The 17,739-nt window shown below is 42.3% G+C and overlaps 1 protein-coding gene across 1 annotated transcript in view; it reads right to left on the bottom strand.

The window, feature by feature from the left end:
• The window catches only part of B3GLCT (beta 3-glucosyltransferase), a 61,038-nt gene extending 45,875 nt beyond the window's left edge, over nt 1-15,163 (bottom strand). The window contains exons 1-3 of the mRNA XM_080577427.1: nt 14,888-15,163; nt 6,091-6,152; nt 4,673-4,712 (exon numbers count right to left, since the gene is read on the bottom strand). Of these exons, the coding sequence (XP_080433553.1) occupies nt 4,673-4,712; nt 6,091-6,152; nt 14,888-14,975 (190 nt within the window). The 5' untranslated portion in view covers nt 14,976-15,163. The remainder of the gene's footprint in view (nt 1-4,672; nt 4,713-6,090; nt 6,153-14,887) is intronic.
• Nucleotides 15,164-17,739: the final 2,576 nt, after the last annotated feature.

The raw sequence follows: 17,739 nt of genomic DNA on the forward strand, positions 1-17,739 counted from the left end.
GAGGACCAGCACAAGAAAATGACCTGCATGATATCATGATATTTTTTTTTTTTTTGGCAAAGTTTCACCATAAAAGGTTGTTTGAGACGATTCAGAACTACTGAAAACATTAAAACAGACATTTCAGGGGAAAAAAAATAATAATAAATAAAACAGAAAAAGAGGACAAAAGCTCCAAATACTGGAAGAACGTATGATGATGCTATTGCTTGCTAGCCTTTTTCTTCTAGCCAGAGGATAAAGCATTTAGTCAGGATGCAAGAAACCCAAATTCTCATCTGTGAGGCAGTTTGGGCTTGAATCTCTGCCTTGAATGTCTTGGGTTTCTGGTGTTCCAAGTCAGACTCTTAATTACCAGGCTGCAGGTGGGTCTCACCATTCCCTCCTATTGGTCTAGAAATGGAGAAGAATGAAAACAACTCTTGAGCTTCCTAATTTCATAACTCTCCTTAAACAGTGGGAATCTCGAACCATTTCTCAAACTTACTGAATGTTAAAACACATCATTAGAAAGGTAGAATAGGCATCAACAGAAAAGAGAGCATTACATTATGATTTATATACTTCCCTGGAGAATGGGTGACATGGTCCAAATCATTTCTGGCAAAGAAGCCAATGATACCTACATCTTTAAAACAGCTATCATGCCCTCTAAGCACTGGTCTATTAGGTAAATGAATGCTGCTGACATCTTTGCAGCTCAGTCAATGGTGCTTAAATCTAGCTCTTCTTTTCTTTGGTTTTTTCTTTCCAAAAAAACGATGGAAATAAAACCAACTTGTTTAAGTCTAAATGGAATATCTGCACAATGAAAAACGAGTTTTTATTCCAGTGAGAAAGGACAAAACGTCTCTTAATTTTCGTCTGACTAAATAATAAACTGCAGAAGCACTGTGGTGCTTTAACTCACAAACCGGAGACTCTAGTATGTGTACCAAAAAACGGCGCTTCCAATGTCAGTATCTTAATTAGGCCACTTGCATATTCTGTAGGCTTCCGTGGTATGGCAACTCTAAAAGCAACTTGAAACTCCAGATCAGGATCTTGTACTTCAAGAATCTTATTGCAGCATAGTATAAAGTTAAATCCACAGTTAAACTCAAAGATAAATCTTTTCTCACACTAAGAACGATAATTTGCAAATGTGTTTAGCGGAAATTATTCGGATCTCTCTGGATTAAAAGCAGTGTATCTTTATATATAGATAAACATGTACATACATACATAAACACGCAATCTCAAACGTATGTGCTTATTTATTTATAATCTATTCAATACGCATTGTAATGACTGGTGGTCTGTTTATGGCCTGCAGCATGAGAACTGAAAGTCATCCTAACTTCAAACACCAACTCTCAACAGTTTGAATATTTGTGGTACTTCTGCTTTCTGATTTTACTAAACCATTTGCCTTATTAGCATCTAAAAAAAAAAAACAACTTTAAAATCAGTTCCAATCAGCCATATTTTTGAGAACACTTCTTAAAATTGGAAATATAATAGTACCCAGTTGTTCTTCAACAAACTGCATACCCTTTTACAGTTTTGTGATACATGAAGTATGTTGCTTACCACTTCAGAACTCATGATTTGTGCTAACACTTACTTAGAAAGAAAAGTCCGTCACCTATGCATTTGCTCTGATACTAAAGAAATCCTTATTGATGAATAGCAGTTCCCTACCTTACGCCTTTGCAGGCAGAGTGATTTTCAAGATGATTTTTCCATGTGTCTCATGCTCATAATATCAAATACGTAACCAGCAGGATTTAAACCTTGCAAGTTGTTCTCACCTTTCCACCCAGGCTTCCCATACTAATTCTCAGAGAGCCTGGGTAACAGGCAACGCTCAGCCAGGCAGGATATTAAAAGGACATTACTGAGAAAAACCCCTTTGATCCTTTCCCAGTACTGCGGGTGTTTGCAGATCAGAGGGGTATAATATCGCCACATTCGCAAGAATCAAATCCAAGAAAAGAAGCCTGCACCCTTTTCACTTAACGCATAAGAAAACAAACAAATAAACAAAGATTTCCCCTCCAAAACAAATAGCCCCAACCCCAGAGCCAAAAGCTGGTAGCCATCCTTGTGGTGAAAGGAATAGCTCCGGAGAGGAAGACTCAACCTACCTCGGATCTCAATCACCCTCTGGAAGTTGCCCTCTCATTCCACACAAGGAATCTAACATAAGCGCTTCCTTGAGTTTCCAAAGAAGGTGAAATCACTGTACCCTAGCTCCAGTCAACACAGTGCTCAACCAGTGACCCTCTGCAACCTCTGTCTTTAGGTTTCCTAGCACACTGAATTAAGCAGATGCGAAAGGATAAGCTTAATCATCACTGGCAAGAGAACAGCCAATACTACAGACAGGATCGACGCCAATTAGTTCTTCAACACCTGTGCTGAGGCTGGACTGCTGCCTGCAAAGTTTGTAAACTGCAACCTTGGAAGCTGCCATATCCTGCCTAGAGCTTCAAGCTATAAATAACTCCACAGATCTTCAATGCCAATGTCATCTACTTCATTGAAGCAATGATAAATATTCAATAAACTTTCTCAATTATCGACTCTGTCTATACTCACCCACAAAGATTTATCCTACGTTCTCAGAAATCACAACATACACTAAACTCACGCAAAGTTTTCAGCAGAAGTGTTACTCCCGGAGCCCAACCTTCACACGTTTAAACATATGGAAGATGAGTAATTGCTACACTTATCTGAAACAGCCAGTGCCTCACTTCAAGAAGAGATCTGCTTTTGTTATTCAAAAATGCTAAAAGCTGAAAATATTGTTGGTCAGCAATAGCCTACCTTCTGGGGACAAATGCACCCACCATTAAAGTACCTACATGCCCATCTGAAGGGCAAGACTTTTTGGCACGGTGTGTCAATGATGGCCCAACATCAGCACTGGTCTTGTGTCTGGACTGTAACATCCACGCAAGAAAATCCAGAAAGCCACACCACATTCTGGGTGGACAAAGGGATAACAGTTTAATAAAGATGATTGAAAAAAAATCACAAGAACTAAGAACCATCAAGAATTTCACTCTGTTTCATGTCCTTTGATTCTACCCTCCTAAAAGAAATGCTTGAAAACATGCATATTAGAAAAACTTTTTTTTTAATTTGTTTCTTAGGGAGAGGTAGGATCTCCATTAAAAAAGATAGAGAACACACGAAATGATGTATTGGATCCACCTAGTCCAGTTTATTGTCTTTAATAACAGCAACAAGAAACGCTATGTAGGGACACCACACTTCACTTTATCCAGTACTCCTCACACTCTACCAGCATCTGCAACTAATGGATTAGGAAATGCTAGAGAATAAATCACTGCTTATTTCTCTTCCCATACATTTATTGGCTTGATCCTCTTGAAAAATGCCAGTACTGTCGGCTTCCTGCAGTAACAAGTTCCTAAATTTTGCTACCTACTGTATAAAATACTTTCATTTGTCTGCTTTTAAGGGAAAAAATTGCAGATGGTAGCTACATCAGTAATGTACCATCGTAATATTCCTATAAATAGCTTTCTTAAGTAATGAGATTTTATAGAAAGTTGTGAAAACAGAGCATTGGCAAAAGCCAAAAGAAGTCTGTCGATGCCTCTCTGGATGGTTTATGAAGTGAGACACAACAGGTCTGCAGAGAGTGATAAAAGCAGCAACCAGAACCTGGCTGCGCTAAGAGATTCAACAGAAAGAGATGAAAGAACACAGACAAAGAGGAAAATGACTTCGTTTGACACCACATAAGGAAAGGTGATCAAGAAAGGAGAGTAATAAAACTTCTATAAAAAGGTCCTGACCTTTCAGTGGTAAAATGGCAGGTAAGTGGGACAACGGGAGAATAGTTATCTGTACTAGGGACAGAGCTTACAACTAGGTTCAAAAAAGTCCAACAACACAAAAAAAAACAACAGATCTTCTCAGAACCATTAAGAGTTCTGTTAGCAACTCCAGTAAAAGCATGATAACGTTCCTGGCATTCAGCTTTGAAGTCAGAATGAACTCTCAACTTCTGAGAAATATGGTCAACATGTCTCTTTTTAGAAGCGGATCTAGGTGCTCAGGGTTTAGAAGAATGAGAAATACCATAACAGTCCAAATTTGTTTTACCACTTAGTATACCATTAATGTTTAAGAAAGGTGTCAGATACTTGTTCCTAGTTATTACAAAGTTATTACCAGTAATTTATAGTAATTCCAGTTATTACAATTATAATCAGAGCCTGGCAGACTGGTAGCGTTCAGTTTCATGTTACATTTTTACAGGAACTGCTACTAAGTATCATGAAATTTGATTTAAAATTCTGTGTATGACAAAAAGCAATGCGTCAATTTCATAGTGCAAGTGCACATTTTCAGAAAAAAGCTTAACTACAAGGATTGCAAATAAAAATGAAGATCAAGAGGCTTATGTCTGATGAGACTACATGAGCGAGGAAAACAAAAAAGTATTTGGGAATCAGCAATTAATTAGCAATGCTGTTGAGCATTTAGACGCTGTTCAGAGACTCGCTTTTCGAAGCATAACCATGTTATATTTATACAAAAAAGACAGCCACAATTAAAAAACAAACTAGCTGGACTCAAAACAAACTTGGAATGCAGAATCTTCAATACAAGATTAGTAGAAGTTTGCACAAAACAGTTCTGTACTTACCTCTGCTTCTTTTACTCACTGTTCCGCTTTTTTCAGACTTCTGGAAGGGGAAAAAGGAAAATGAGGATGCAGGCAAAAACTCAAGTATTTCTACAGAGTGGTAAACAAGGTGACGAAAAAACATTTTACAATTACCTTTATTAAAGAGCAAAACAAATTGTTTACATTTTTTTCCTGTTATACTCCTGCTCTAAAAGAATAATCCTGAAGAGTTCTAGGAGTCACATCAGACTTCATGTGAGAAACGGTTTTGAAGCTAAAACAGCGCAAAAACTTTCATAAATTATATCCTATGTAAAAATGATAAAACTTAACATTTATGCTGGATTGAGGTGGTTCTGGCATTTCACAGAGTAACGAAACCATGATGATGCTATCTTGTCTGCCATATACATGACAGCATATCAGCAGTTTGCAATTAATTTACTACAGATTCAGCAATCATCATCAAGAGCAAAAGCTATTTAGAAACACACATCTCTGACCATTCTTTTATTGCATCTGATGTGAGATCACTAGATTTAAATGGCTTGTTATAGATTCTAACTCCTGATTAGTTACAGGATTTTTATTTGATTTTTCTCCATTAAATCTTCTATGTAAACACACACTTCTGTTACAAATGTATACATGTGCACGTATGTGTACATATATATATAAATTTGCATGTAGAGGTCTATTAAAAGACATGCATGCACACACACATTATGGTCTTTAATTGAACGGCAGGGCTAGCTCTGACCATTTGTTCTTCTAATCTGTTAATTTGAAATTTCATAAGCGAGCATTACCTGAGATGTGATCTGGGTAGCAATAAAGCTAATTTGACAGGAAGGCAGCCATTTCCCTCTCAATGTATAGTACAGTTAACAAAATGGAGAAGAAAGGATGACACATCTCTAACCAATAAGAGAGATGCTCAAAAACTATTCTGGACAGCATGTAATAACACTATCAACCTGTAGAAGCTAAGCCAAACAGCAGGGGTTTTTATTATAAGTTTCTAATGTACTCCTTAGGTTCTCTTGGAAAAATAAAAATCTTCTCAATTATAATTTTGTTCCACATTAAAACTTTTAAAAACTAATTCTCTTCATAAAAATATCAACAATTAGAAAATCCAATGTAAGAAAGAATCAAAGGTGGCAAGTATAAGTTTATTCCAGTCATTCTAAGAATCCAGGGGATAAGTTAAGATGCTAACAATACCAGAAGAGTAGTATTGTAGTAGTATTACATGTACAGTGTGTCCCGGGAAAGACATCTTACTTGCTTGACAGACCAGGACAACAAGTGACAATGAGCACCACTGAAGTCCTAACAATGTCACAGATGTTAAGACTTTTTCCTCTGGTCTCTTCTAGATGATTTTATAACGGCTGTAAAATGTTTCTGCTCTGGCAATTAAAATTTATTACCTGCAGCACTGGTAGTTCAGTCTTATCTTCTGCATCTTCAAGAACTACACTTACGGCAAAAGCTGAAAGAAAGAGCAGATGTTTCTAAATATTATAGGAGCTCATTTTCACACTTGACAAAGCTCCACAGAAAAAGAAAAAAAAATGTGCAATTTTTCACATTATATGATACTATATTGATAATCTTACAGGAACTAAGGCAGTCCTTTCTGACAAAATCTATACTTTTCATGCCTGACAATTCTATTCCTGCACATTTTTAAAAAAACAAAAATCACTCTGATGTGAAGCCAATTTACCTTGGCTTCAAGGCAAGAAAATCCCATTAAAAAAATACACACACATCTGTTCAGTACAGTAGTTCACCTGACAAGAGCATAATGTGCTATCACATGGGGACCTGTATTCCACTCTGCCTTTAGGTGAAGGCTTGGATTATCAAAGCTTCAGTTAGAACCACAGGAATGACATCACTGATGTAAATCTGAGTCCAACTTGAAGACGGTTAATATAAATCTTGAATGCAGTCTTTGGACAACAGTCTAAATTGCTGATGTTTTAGAGACCCCAAATAAATGTTTTAAAAAAGAAGAGACCCAGCAGAGCAGATTTGCACAAACTTAGTATCCTAAGTCTTTTACACTGACACCTCCCTAAGCATATCCTTTGGTTTGCATTAGGGAAAAAAAAAAAACTAAGAAAGGGTTCTATAATTTTTTTGATTGCCTTCCTGTTGATGTACTCTAATCGATTTGTCTCAGTTTGCTCATTTGTAAAACTGTAATCCTATTAACATAAGAAAGCTTTGCTAAGGTTCTTCATAACGACTCTTTTTCTTGAATGTACTGAAGATACGCAAATTAAAGCTAATTGCTATGACTTGGAAGGAACTAAAGGTACAACTCGTCACAGTCAAGTAGATGATTTTCTTAAAAACTGAGAAAAAACAACAGATTCAAGTGGAGTGTCTCACTGCAATTTTAAATTATTTACCATCTGAAACTGATTTCAAAGTGAATTACCAGCAACTCTCAGTTCCTTAGGCTGGAAATCTGGAATGTAGGAGAAGGAGAAGACAAGATTGTGCAAAGCCTGTGATGCTCCACCTCTGATTGCCTCTAATCCTATGGTGTTTCAACTGGAGACCAAATTTGACGAAATATCCAGGAGCTGTGTTTCACACTGACCCCTTAGGTCATCTCAAACCACACCACTAGATGTAGACATCCCCAAACTTATTTTACCACGGTAGACTCATGTTGGCCATAGCCACGTTTCAATAAGACATCAAGCCACGAAGAAGAACGCAGGTTACAAATAGGGGTCACCCCCCCCCCCCCTTCCACCCCAAAAGTCAGGCTGAGGAAACGTTTCGCACTTCTCTTTCAAAAGGGCACAGCAAGTATCTCGATCTGACTATTAAATCCCTTTCTCACTGCGTGTTCTGATCATTTTCATCCTCTTCTTCCAGCCTAACACTCCCTAGGACACCAGATAAGGGATATCTTCCCTTACCCAAACCAGACCCACACATTCTACTAGACACGATCCAAATTGCAAGATAAACACCAACACCCTTATTCTGAGAAACGTCTTCATTGCACAGCATTAACAAGAAGAATCACCACGTACATTTGGCTTACTTGCAAAAGTGAACGCGAGCCGAAATTTCATGGGTTTATGGGTTTGTTTTCATTCTGCACAGAAGGAATGGCATACAGAGACCTGAAACAGCTGTGACTGACAGGCGGCGCTGCCTGTCTCACCGTAACATTGAATAACTCGTGTCACACAGCTCCTAGGATTTATAAAATTTTAGTGTGTGTGACGCTTGAAACAAAAAAACAAGACTCGGATAAACTGGAAAAAAAAGACCTGCTCCATACTGTGTCTTTCTGAGAACACATATAAAGCTCCTCAAGGAATTATTTTAACAGCCTATTTCATCTGTGTATCACAGAACCACACAACACTTAAGGTTGCAAAGGACTTCTGCAGACCATTTAGTACAACCACACCAATCAAGGCACCTTCTTTACTCCCCCGCCTGCCCTGTACAGGTGTTCACACATGTTAGAAAGACATCCCCTGAGCCTTCTCCTCTGCAGGCTGAGCAGCCCCAGTTCTCTCAGCCTTTCCTCGTATGTCAGGCCCATTAACAACCTTCGCGGTCCTTTGCTGGCCTCACTCCAGTACATTCATGTCTCTCTTATACTGGGAAGCCCAAGACTGGACACTGCACTCAAGGTGAGCCTCACCAACACTGAGCAGATGGGAAGAATCACCTCCCTTGGCCTGCTAACCACCCTTGTCATAGTCACAGAATCATTAGGGTTGGACAAGACCTCCAAGATCATCTGGTCCAACCACCCCCCTACCACCAATGTCACCCACTGAACCATGTCCCCAAGCACCACGTCCAACCTCTCCTTGAACACCCCCAGGGACAGCGACTCCACCACCTCCCTGGGCAACCCGTCCCAATGCCTGACTGCTCTTTCTGAGAAGAAATGTCTCCTCATTTCCAACCTGAACCTCCCCTGGCACAACTTGAGGCCATTCCCTCTAGTCCTATCACTAGTTACCTGTGAGAAGAGGCCGACCCCCAGCTCCCCACACCTTCCTTTCAGGCAGTTGCAGAGAGCAATAAGGTCTCCCTTGAGCCTCCTCTTCTCCAGACACAACAATCCCAGTGCCCTCAGCCGCTCCTCACAGGACTTGTGCTCCAGGCCCTTCACCAGCTTTGCAGCACTTCTCTGGACACCTTCCAGAACCTCGATGTCCTTCTTGTACTGAGGGGCCCAAAGCTGAACACAGTACATGGCACAGTGCAGGTTCCTGGTCAGCTTTGTCCACCAGGAGCCCTGGCTCCTTGCTGCAGAGCTGCTGGCCAGACAGCAAGCTCCCCGTGTGCACTGGTGGGGGGGACAGTTCCTCCCGAGGGGAAGGACATGACATCCCCTTTGAACTGAAGTTAATGGGATTCCTGTCACCCCACTTCTCCAGCCTGTTGAGGTCCCTCTGAATGGCAGCACAGGCAGCCGGTACCTCCTCTTCATTCGCAACATATGCAGACCTGCTGGGGGTGCGCTTTGCACCGCTGTCCAGGCAGGAGGACCTGATGGCAGGCGGTGCTGAACTCCTGGCTAAAGCTGGGATAAACAGCACCTACTGCTTTCCCCACATCCACCACTGCAGTCATTTCATTGCAGAAGTCCGTGGGGTTGCTCAAGCATCATTTCCCCTTCATAAAAACATGCTGACATTTCCTGATCAACTTCTTGTCCTTCACATGTCTGGAAAGGGCTTCCAGGACTATTTGCTCCACCACGTTCACAGGGATTGAAGCGACACGGCACTGTGCTTTAAGCTGGCAGGCAGCTGATCATCAGAGTCCACCGTGGGATGGGGCAGAGAATCAGAAAAAAGGCAGACCTCTTGGGTTGAGATAAAGACAGTACAGCAGGACAGAAAAGCAAGGGAAATAATGATAGAATACATGAACCAAGTGACGCACGATGGAATTGCTCACCACCCGCTGACCGATGCCCAGCCAGACCCCAAGCAATGGTCACCCCCTGGCCAACTTCCCCCCAGTTTTACTGCTCGGCATGGTGCCATGTGGCATGGAATACGTTAGGGTCCTGGCTGCATCGTCTCTCAGCTCCTCGTGCACCCCCAGGTACCTCACTGCCAGCGCAGCGCGAGGAGCTGATTAGTCCTTGGCTCTGCGTGGGCGCTGCTCTGCAGCAACTAAAACATCCCTGTGTTATCAACGCGGTTTTCATCAAAAATCCAAAGGACAGCACCACATGAGACTCTACAAAGGAAATTAGCTCTATCCCAGCCCAAACCAGGACACAGGGATTCTCCTTCTTGCCCTTCTTGAAGACAAGTGTGATATTTGCTCTCATAGTCAAGAGTGGCCTTGCAACGACGCTGCCAAGCTCCATCAGCGCTCCCATGGGCTTCTGGATGTCCTGTTTGTTTAAGTGTTCCCTAAACTGGCCCTACTCCAGTAAGGCTGAGTCGTCTTGGTTCAGGCTTTCTGATGCGTCTTATGGCCCTGGGATTGATGAAGTAGTACTGGCCTTACCAGTAGAGATGAGGAACTCAAAACCTTCTTTGCCTTGGTCTTCTACGTCCTGTCTTGCCGGTTCACTTCCCCCATTCGGCAGCAAGCCCACATTTTTCCCAGCCTCCCTTTTGCTGCCAGTGCAGCTGTAGAAGCCCTTCTTGCCTTCCACGTCCCTCACCAGATTCAACTGCGGGTGGGCTTTTGCTTTCCTAACCCCACACTCAGCATGCTCGGCATCTCTGTGTTACTCCCAGGGTGACCTGACCTTGCCTCTACATTTTGTGTCTGAGTTTTATCAGGAACTTTTTCATACATGTGGGCTTCTTGCCATCTTCGCTTGCCTTCCTGCACGTGGGGATGGACCATTCTTGACCTTCCAAGAGGTGAACCTTCGAAATCAGCCAGCTGTCCTGGACCATCTCCCACACCAATTGTTCTGTACTGTTGAGGAGGGCGGTCAACTGAATATGCCTGGCTGAAAATGATTTTTGTTGCAGCTGACCTTAATAAAGTGCAAGTTCAACACCGACACGTACCATTTATTAAACAAACTGAACTCTGACAGTGATGAATGTTAAGTCTCTCTCTATACCTTTACCCTTACAGAGATTTCAAACATGCTGCCTCCCCATCTTTTCCAAAAATTAAACTTATTTAAATGATTCTGTATCTTTTACTTTAAATATTATAGGAAGATTTTTTTTTTCCAGCTAATTCATTTTAAGGATGAGACAAGCACTGTTCTGATTATTTTTAAACTACTGAAGCTCAACTGACCCCCAAAGACACTCCAAAGAAGCCTCAAGAGTCTCCACCCAGCAGCATCTGAGCTTTTCGCTCAGGCAGAGCATGAGAGTTTATTTTAGTGATGATTATGCCACGGTCCCTGTACAACATTGTAAGCAAATCCATTATGATCACACAATGTAATTTGGTACGAGTAAAGCAGTCTTCAGGATTACACAGGTATGTACTTGTGGGGTAACAAGTCTTACTAACATACGGCCAAGACGAACTGCTCTGGCTAAGCAACCTGATCTCTCAGCCTGGACACAAATATCCTCTTTTAGGGATTTATCAGAAAAAGGGTGGAGTGAGGAGAACGTGCTAAGTCCAGCTGGTGTAACACTCATCAACAAAGGGGTCACAGGGTTGAAGAGAAATACAGTGCCTGAAAGCCAGTGGTCATCTCTAAGGCAAATTCATCCACCCACAATTAATTCCCCATAAGTTTCTGAAAAGGGTATGCCCAGAAGCAGAGAAAAATTCTAAGAAAAGAAAAAACAGACAGAAAAACTCTAACTACAGACACAGGTCATGAGCACTCAGTTGCACAACACAGGTAGAAACTATAAGCTCTGTGGAAAGAATATCTTTTTGTTGTGTGTATGGTACACAAACTGAGAGGGATGACCAATGTCTGGGAACTTACAGATGCTACTGTTAAAAAAAAAAGTAACTTTTCATGCCCAAATACCATTACTAATTCAGAAAACTGCAGCAGATTTATTTCAGTAGAGAATTCCCTAGGAAAGGCACCAATCTCTGCGAGTTAAAGGTACCTCTGCCAAAGCCAGGATTTGCCCCTCTCCCTTTGATTCTGTTGAGGAAATACAAACCTCAAGTGGGCCACTGACTTATCGAGGGGCACAGAGAAAATATATTAACACAAAGAAACTAATTACCTGGTAATAGTTCAAACTCTCTAGGCACCACCATGATCAAAAAGGTTAGGATGATAAACCGTACAATTTCTCACAAACAAAGCTATCTAAAGCAGAAAAACATAAAACAAACAAACAAAGACCCACCAGCACCGTGTTAAATGCAAGCTGTAATTTTGTTTTGTCACTTCATTACTTAATGCATTGTGTTCACTGACATTTGTTAGCACAGGCAGCTATTTACTAGCTCTGGCACATGCAGCCAGAAGCTGAACATGTCAATTGCTAGTCCTCACCTCCTTCTGCTAGCTGCTCGAGGACTGAGGCTAAGAAAGGAAAGCAAAGAAACTTCAGACAGATTTTAAAGCTCTTTCTCTTCATCAAGCTTATCTTTATTTCCTTTGAAAGTGGGACCAAAATCAACTGAAATGCCAGACAACATTTCTGAATCAATTTCCACAAAAGTTGGAAATTTAATCAGAGAATGGAATACAAGCAGTTTCAATTGCTAATTAGTTTTCTCAATCATTCCATTATTTCAACCAAAATTTTGGTGAGCAAGGAGATTTGCTTATGGCACTATAAAATAAATTAAAAATCCACAACCATTTATTTTCATTATTCAGCAGCTGAACTGCATGAATATGTAACAACAAACTGCTAGGGAAGTGGAAATAAATACTGCAGCATTAAAGTACAATATACTGTATAATGTAATAAAACCATGTTATAAAAGTAGAAACAATTCTCTTTTTTAGAATTACCCTTTCAAGTATAAACAACGATTATGTGTCCTTTAAGTGCAAAAGATGTTGTTAACTGAGGAGTTACTTCTTTTGCCTTCGTAGACAAAACCATTCCAGGCAACGCTTCTGGTGCTCTTCTCTCCGATGGTCTGATTCAAGGCTGCCTGAACCACTTCACCAAGCCGTGGGTTGACTTAAATGAGCTACAGAAAAGTTGTGATTCTATGGCTTACGTACTGCAAAACCACAATCAATAACCACTTCAAATAACAAAAGCTGTGCACAACAGACAAAACATTTAAAACAATTTCCTTATACTTCTAAATATAATTTAATGAAAGGCCTATTTTTGCTTCGGTTGGAGGCTGCTTGTTTTTCTTCCCCCCATATTTTCAAAGAACATAAGAGTCTACAAATTGACGTGATTCCAGAGAAAATCTGCACTGCCACTGTCAGTCAAAGGGATAGGATCTTCCATAATGAGACAGCGTGAGAGCACTAGCAGGCTAAATAAATTAGTTTTTTATGTATTTACATCCATGTTTTTATGACATTTCTTTATTGTTGCTACCCTATAAGCATCAAAGACCCTGATCTAGCCAGGTAAGGCTGAAGACTGGGGAGAAAGCAGGGGGAAGGGGGAATGCAAGCAAATTTCCAACATCTGAAGCTTTTTGTAAAATAAAAGCAACTCTTTTTTTTTTTTTTTTTACTATATTTCTCTAAGCTGATAGCACATATACAAAGAAGTCAGCTAAAATCACCACTTGTAAAGCACTGAAATGTCTGTGCGAGCGTTGTATACACCAGTATCTTTATAAAAGGTGACCAAAGGAAAACCATGGAAGAAAAAGCATCATCACTATTCCTTCCGACTGTCTGAAAGCTAGAGCAAACAACATCACCTGAACACATCTTCCCATTCTGCAAGTTGTCACCTGCAAGCTGGAATTTATAAAATAACTACTAACAGACATGCTGTTTCCTCCTCTGAAATGAAATCCAAATGATTTCCAATTTGCAAACTTGTTATCCTTGCCATCTCAAAAGTCTACAATACTTACAAAAGAAAGGATTTTAAAATAAAAGGATATTTAAAAAATGGAAGAAAGCCCTGATACTGCAAAAAGCTTCAGGTAAGCAAATTTTATAGCAATATCTACCAAGCAAGAGATAACTGCGCAAGCAAGAACACAAGCTTTTCCACTTCTATCTACAAAATATATTTATATACACTTATACACACAGGGAAATTGAAGCTGCTATCCTCAGAGCGTTATCACACTCCTCTTAGAAGTTATGGGTGCAATAGCATCTTGCTGAACCACTGGAGGAAAAATTACTCATTCTTAGAGGCATGGAATACAGCTTCAGGAAAAGCAGTAGGGTATCACGACTGCAAAGCCCAAGCTGTATGTGTAAAAGGAAAAATGTTTTACGAGGCAAAAATCTAAATATCACCCTTTTGCTTTGCTAAAAACTAGATTTATTTGCATGAGGTTTCTCCGGCAGGATTTTGATCCACGAGCCAACCTACAGCAGAAGGCAATCACACCCAAAGATCCAGAATAAAGTGATGAGCCTATGCTGACAGAGCCTGGATGCATTTGGGAACACAAATAACGAGAAACAGAGCAGCTGTAAACATTTATTTCTGCTTTCCGCACTTCAGGCAACAGCTCCTAACTCCAAGAGCCCGTGGCGAGCTGACTGCTGACATACCCTCCTCTTGCAATCTTCCCCCACCTGCCTAGACAGATTAAAAAGGTCTCTAGAAATCAAGCCACATCAAGAAATGAGATTTTATTTTTCCCTTCGCGCTGACATTTTAACCGGGCGGCGTTCCCCCCCCCCCCCCCCCGAAACACCCGCTCTCGGTCCGGTGCTCTTCCACGCAGGGCTCCGGGGGGGGTTTCCACACGCTGTTGAGGGAAGGGTTGTTGAAAGAAGGGTTGATGAGGGCAGGGGTTGTTGAGGGAAGGGTTGTTGAGGGAAGGGGTTCTCTGAGGGCCGCCCAGGGCTGCCCCCTGCCCGCTCCTCGCCGCGGAGCCGCGGCCGCCTCCCCTCAGGCGGCCCCGGGGCGGGAAGCGGCGCCGGCACCGGCCCTCAGAGGCACCACAGCGCCGGGGCCGCTGAGGGGAGCCCGAGCGGCCGGGCCCCGCTGCCCGCCCTCCAACAAAGTTGAGGGGAAGGGTTAAGGGACGGGGTGTCCCCCCCCTTCCCGTCCCGTCCCGTCCCAGCCCCAGGGGCTCCGTCCCGTACCCTCCTCCCTTCACTTCGCCATGGCGTCCCGGCCCCCGGTCACTCACCGCGGGTACGGGGCGGCGGGAGGAGGACGAAGACGTGGGCGCAAGCGGCGATGAGGAGCCAGCGCTCGCAGCCGGGCTGCCGAGGCATCGCGGCGGGGGAAGGAGAGGAGCGGGGGGCACGGCGCTGCCCGCCTCTGCCGAGCGGCCTCCGGCTGGTGGCGGTGCCGCCGCCCGCCCGCCCTCCTCCCCTCCCTCCCCCGCCAGGGCCCGGCAGGACCGGGCGCCAGCGCCGGGAGGAGGAGGAGGAGGACGAGGAGGAGGAGGAGGGAGGGAGGGAGGGAGGCGGCGTGGGGCCGCGGCGCCCTCTGGCGGGCGGCAGCGGCCGCTCCTCCCCGCCGGCTCCGGCCTCTCGCTGCCGGGGCCCGCAGGAGGCCCCGCGCCCCTCTGGTTGGTGCCTGCCTGAGGGGCGGCTCCGGCCGAAGGATACGGCTTAATTTTAAAACCGTTAGTTATGACACATACCCCCATTTATCGTTATGGACTGTATGGTTACGGACTGTAAAGTTACGGACCATATAGTTGCGGACTAAGTTCGCAATATTAGAACACCAAATCATCCTGATAAGCACAGCTCTCCATAACCAGTATCAAACATCAAGCAGCCATTACCGAAAACAATTAAGATGTCTTTAATTCTTAATGCTCAATTACAAACTCCACAGGAGGTCCTCCCAACAAGGTTTATACATTGTCCAATTTAAAGAATTTTTTTTCTTCATTTCTCATAAGCAAACTTAAATATTGTCAAACAAATGATATCCAGCACTCTTACAGGAACAGGGTCCAAATTAACAAGTGGCCTAGTACATCTCTAAATGCCTCACAAAGCGTTGCCCCAGAGTATGCTAAGCCTCCAGGCAGCCATCTCATAACTCCGTGTAACCACATAGCCCTTGTACTGCCATGAACAGGCCGTCAGTTTTGTAGTGAATTTGCAAGGCCTCGGGGCTGCAGCCAGTCTGAACTTTCTTGACCTGCCCGCACCTTTATTTCGCTTTGTTAAGCTGTGACAGCTTGCTCTCTAATCGACCAGGTGTCCAAGACTACATGTACAGTTATCTGTCTTTCTTCAGCTGCAGATCATTGAAGAAAGATCACTAATACGAAAGCTTGTTCACAAACAAAAAGTGACCCCACATGTATTCTGGAGTGAGGATGAAGCAGCCACCAACACGAACATCATATTCTTCCCAGTGAAAGACTCCTCAGGCTGACAACTTGCTGTGATGTCCCCAGCACCAGAATGAAACTGCCAGCCTTCAGACCCAGAGGAGCAGCAGAACAGTGAGCATAACACCAGGAAAAGGAATAGAAACCAGGCGGTGTATGTACAATGTTAACTAAACTGTCATTTTTTCACCATTCACTATCATTCTTTTCATTTGTACCAACTAGGTCTGCATTAATAATGATGAGATCCTTTACCTTTTATTTAACAAAAAATTCTTGGTTTTACTTACACGTAAGGTGTGTTTCCTCTGTGCCCTTAAACACAATTTAGAGTGTGACACCTGGCATCCCGAGGTAACAATTGCTTACACACTGGGTACTCATAGCCATGAATTCCACCCAGCTCCGTATGTACACATTTTTTCACATCAAATACAGATTCCCATCACAGACACTCCCCTCCTACCAACCCAATCACTCAGTACCCACTGATCTCACTGGACACATCTGGTTCAACCTCCAGGTAAACCATAAACTTCCTATGTTTTTAATTCAGTAAGGCAACAGCATGGTACCCGACCTAGGACCCTTCATAAATACTCTGCAGCTTTTAGATATACTGCCTTCGTTTCCTGACAGATCAAGCATTCAGTAGGTACCTTAAGTATGCCAGAGAGGTGATTTTGAAGATGAATGGAAAACTTTTCATAGTGATAAATGTTCACTCTCACTGCAAGTTCAGGCAAGCACATCTATATCACCGTAACTTGGTAGCAGACTTCACACTTCCCTTTAAAACTACCTCAATAGAAATATATTAGCCAGACTTCATTAGGGAATAAGACTTGCTAAATCTATTTGCATAGATCCATCTTATATTACTGGTGGTTGAAGAGAAAGGGAAATTGGACATGAGAGTGAGCAACCAGTTTGTTATTTCCCGTACAGAACAATCTCTTGTAGCTGACATTCTGATTCACTAAATACGTTACTGGCCTCGAGAACAATTATTCTTATACAAAAGGAAGTAGAAACTTTCATACTATGTTTCTCTAATTCTAATTTCGAAATTCTGATTTAGAGAATTCTCTAAATCTCTAATTCTCTAAAAGTTATGAATCCTTCTGCATATCTGCATATGTATATCTGCATTTGATTGTTTTTCCCTGTAGGTTTCAGGCACGTTTCCTGCCCTTTCTCCTATTCTCTGTTCTGTGCTGGTTTCTGTAAGTGTGCAGGTCACAAAGAACGTGCCCTCAACAGTTGGGATAAACACGATACTTCTCACTTTCAAGATGTTTAAGAAACACCCATATTCGAATGTTTCCTGCTCAGCAATCAATAAGAAAAAAAGAAAAAGAAAGAAGGAAAGAAGGAAAGAAAGGAAAGAAAGGAAAGGAAAGAAAGGAAAGGAAAGGAAAGGAAAGGAAAGGAAAGGAAAGAAAGGAAAGGAAAGAAAGGAAAGGAAAGGAAAGGAAAGGAAAGGAAAGAAAGGAAGGAAAGGAAAGGAAAGGAAAGGAAAGGAAAGGAAAGGAAAGGAAGGAAAGGAAAGGAAGGAAGAAGGAAGGAAAGAAAGGAAAGGAAAGGAAAGGAAAGGAAAGGAAAGGAAAGGAAAGGAAAGGAAAGGAAAGGAAAGGAAAGGAAAGGGAAAGGAAAGGAAAGGAAAGGAAAGGAAAGGAAAG

The sequence above is a fragment of the Anser brachyrhynchus genome (assembly GCF_964034855.1).
Source record: "Anser brachyrhynchus genome assembly, chromosome: 1".
Classification (NCBI taxonomy): domain Eukaryota; kingdom Metazoa; phylum Chordata; class Aves; order Anseriformes; family Anatidae; genus Anser; species Anser brachyrhynchus.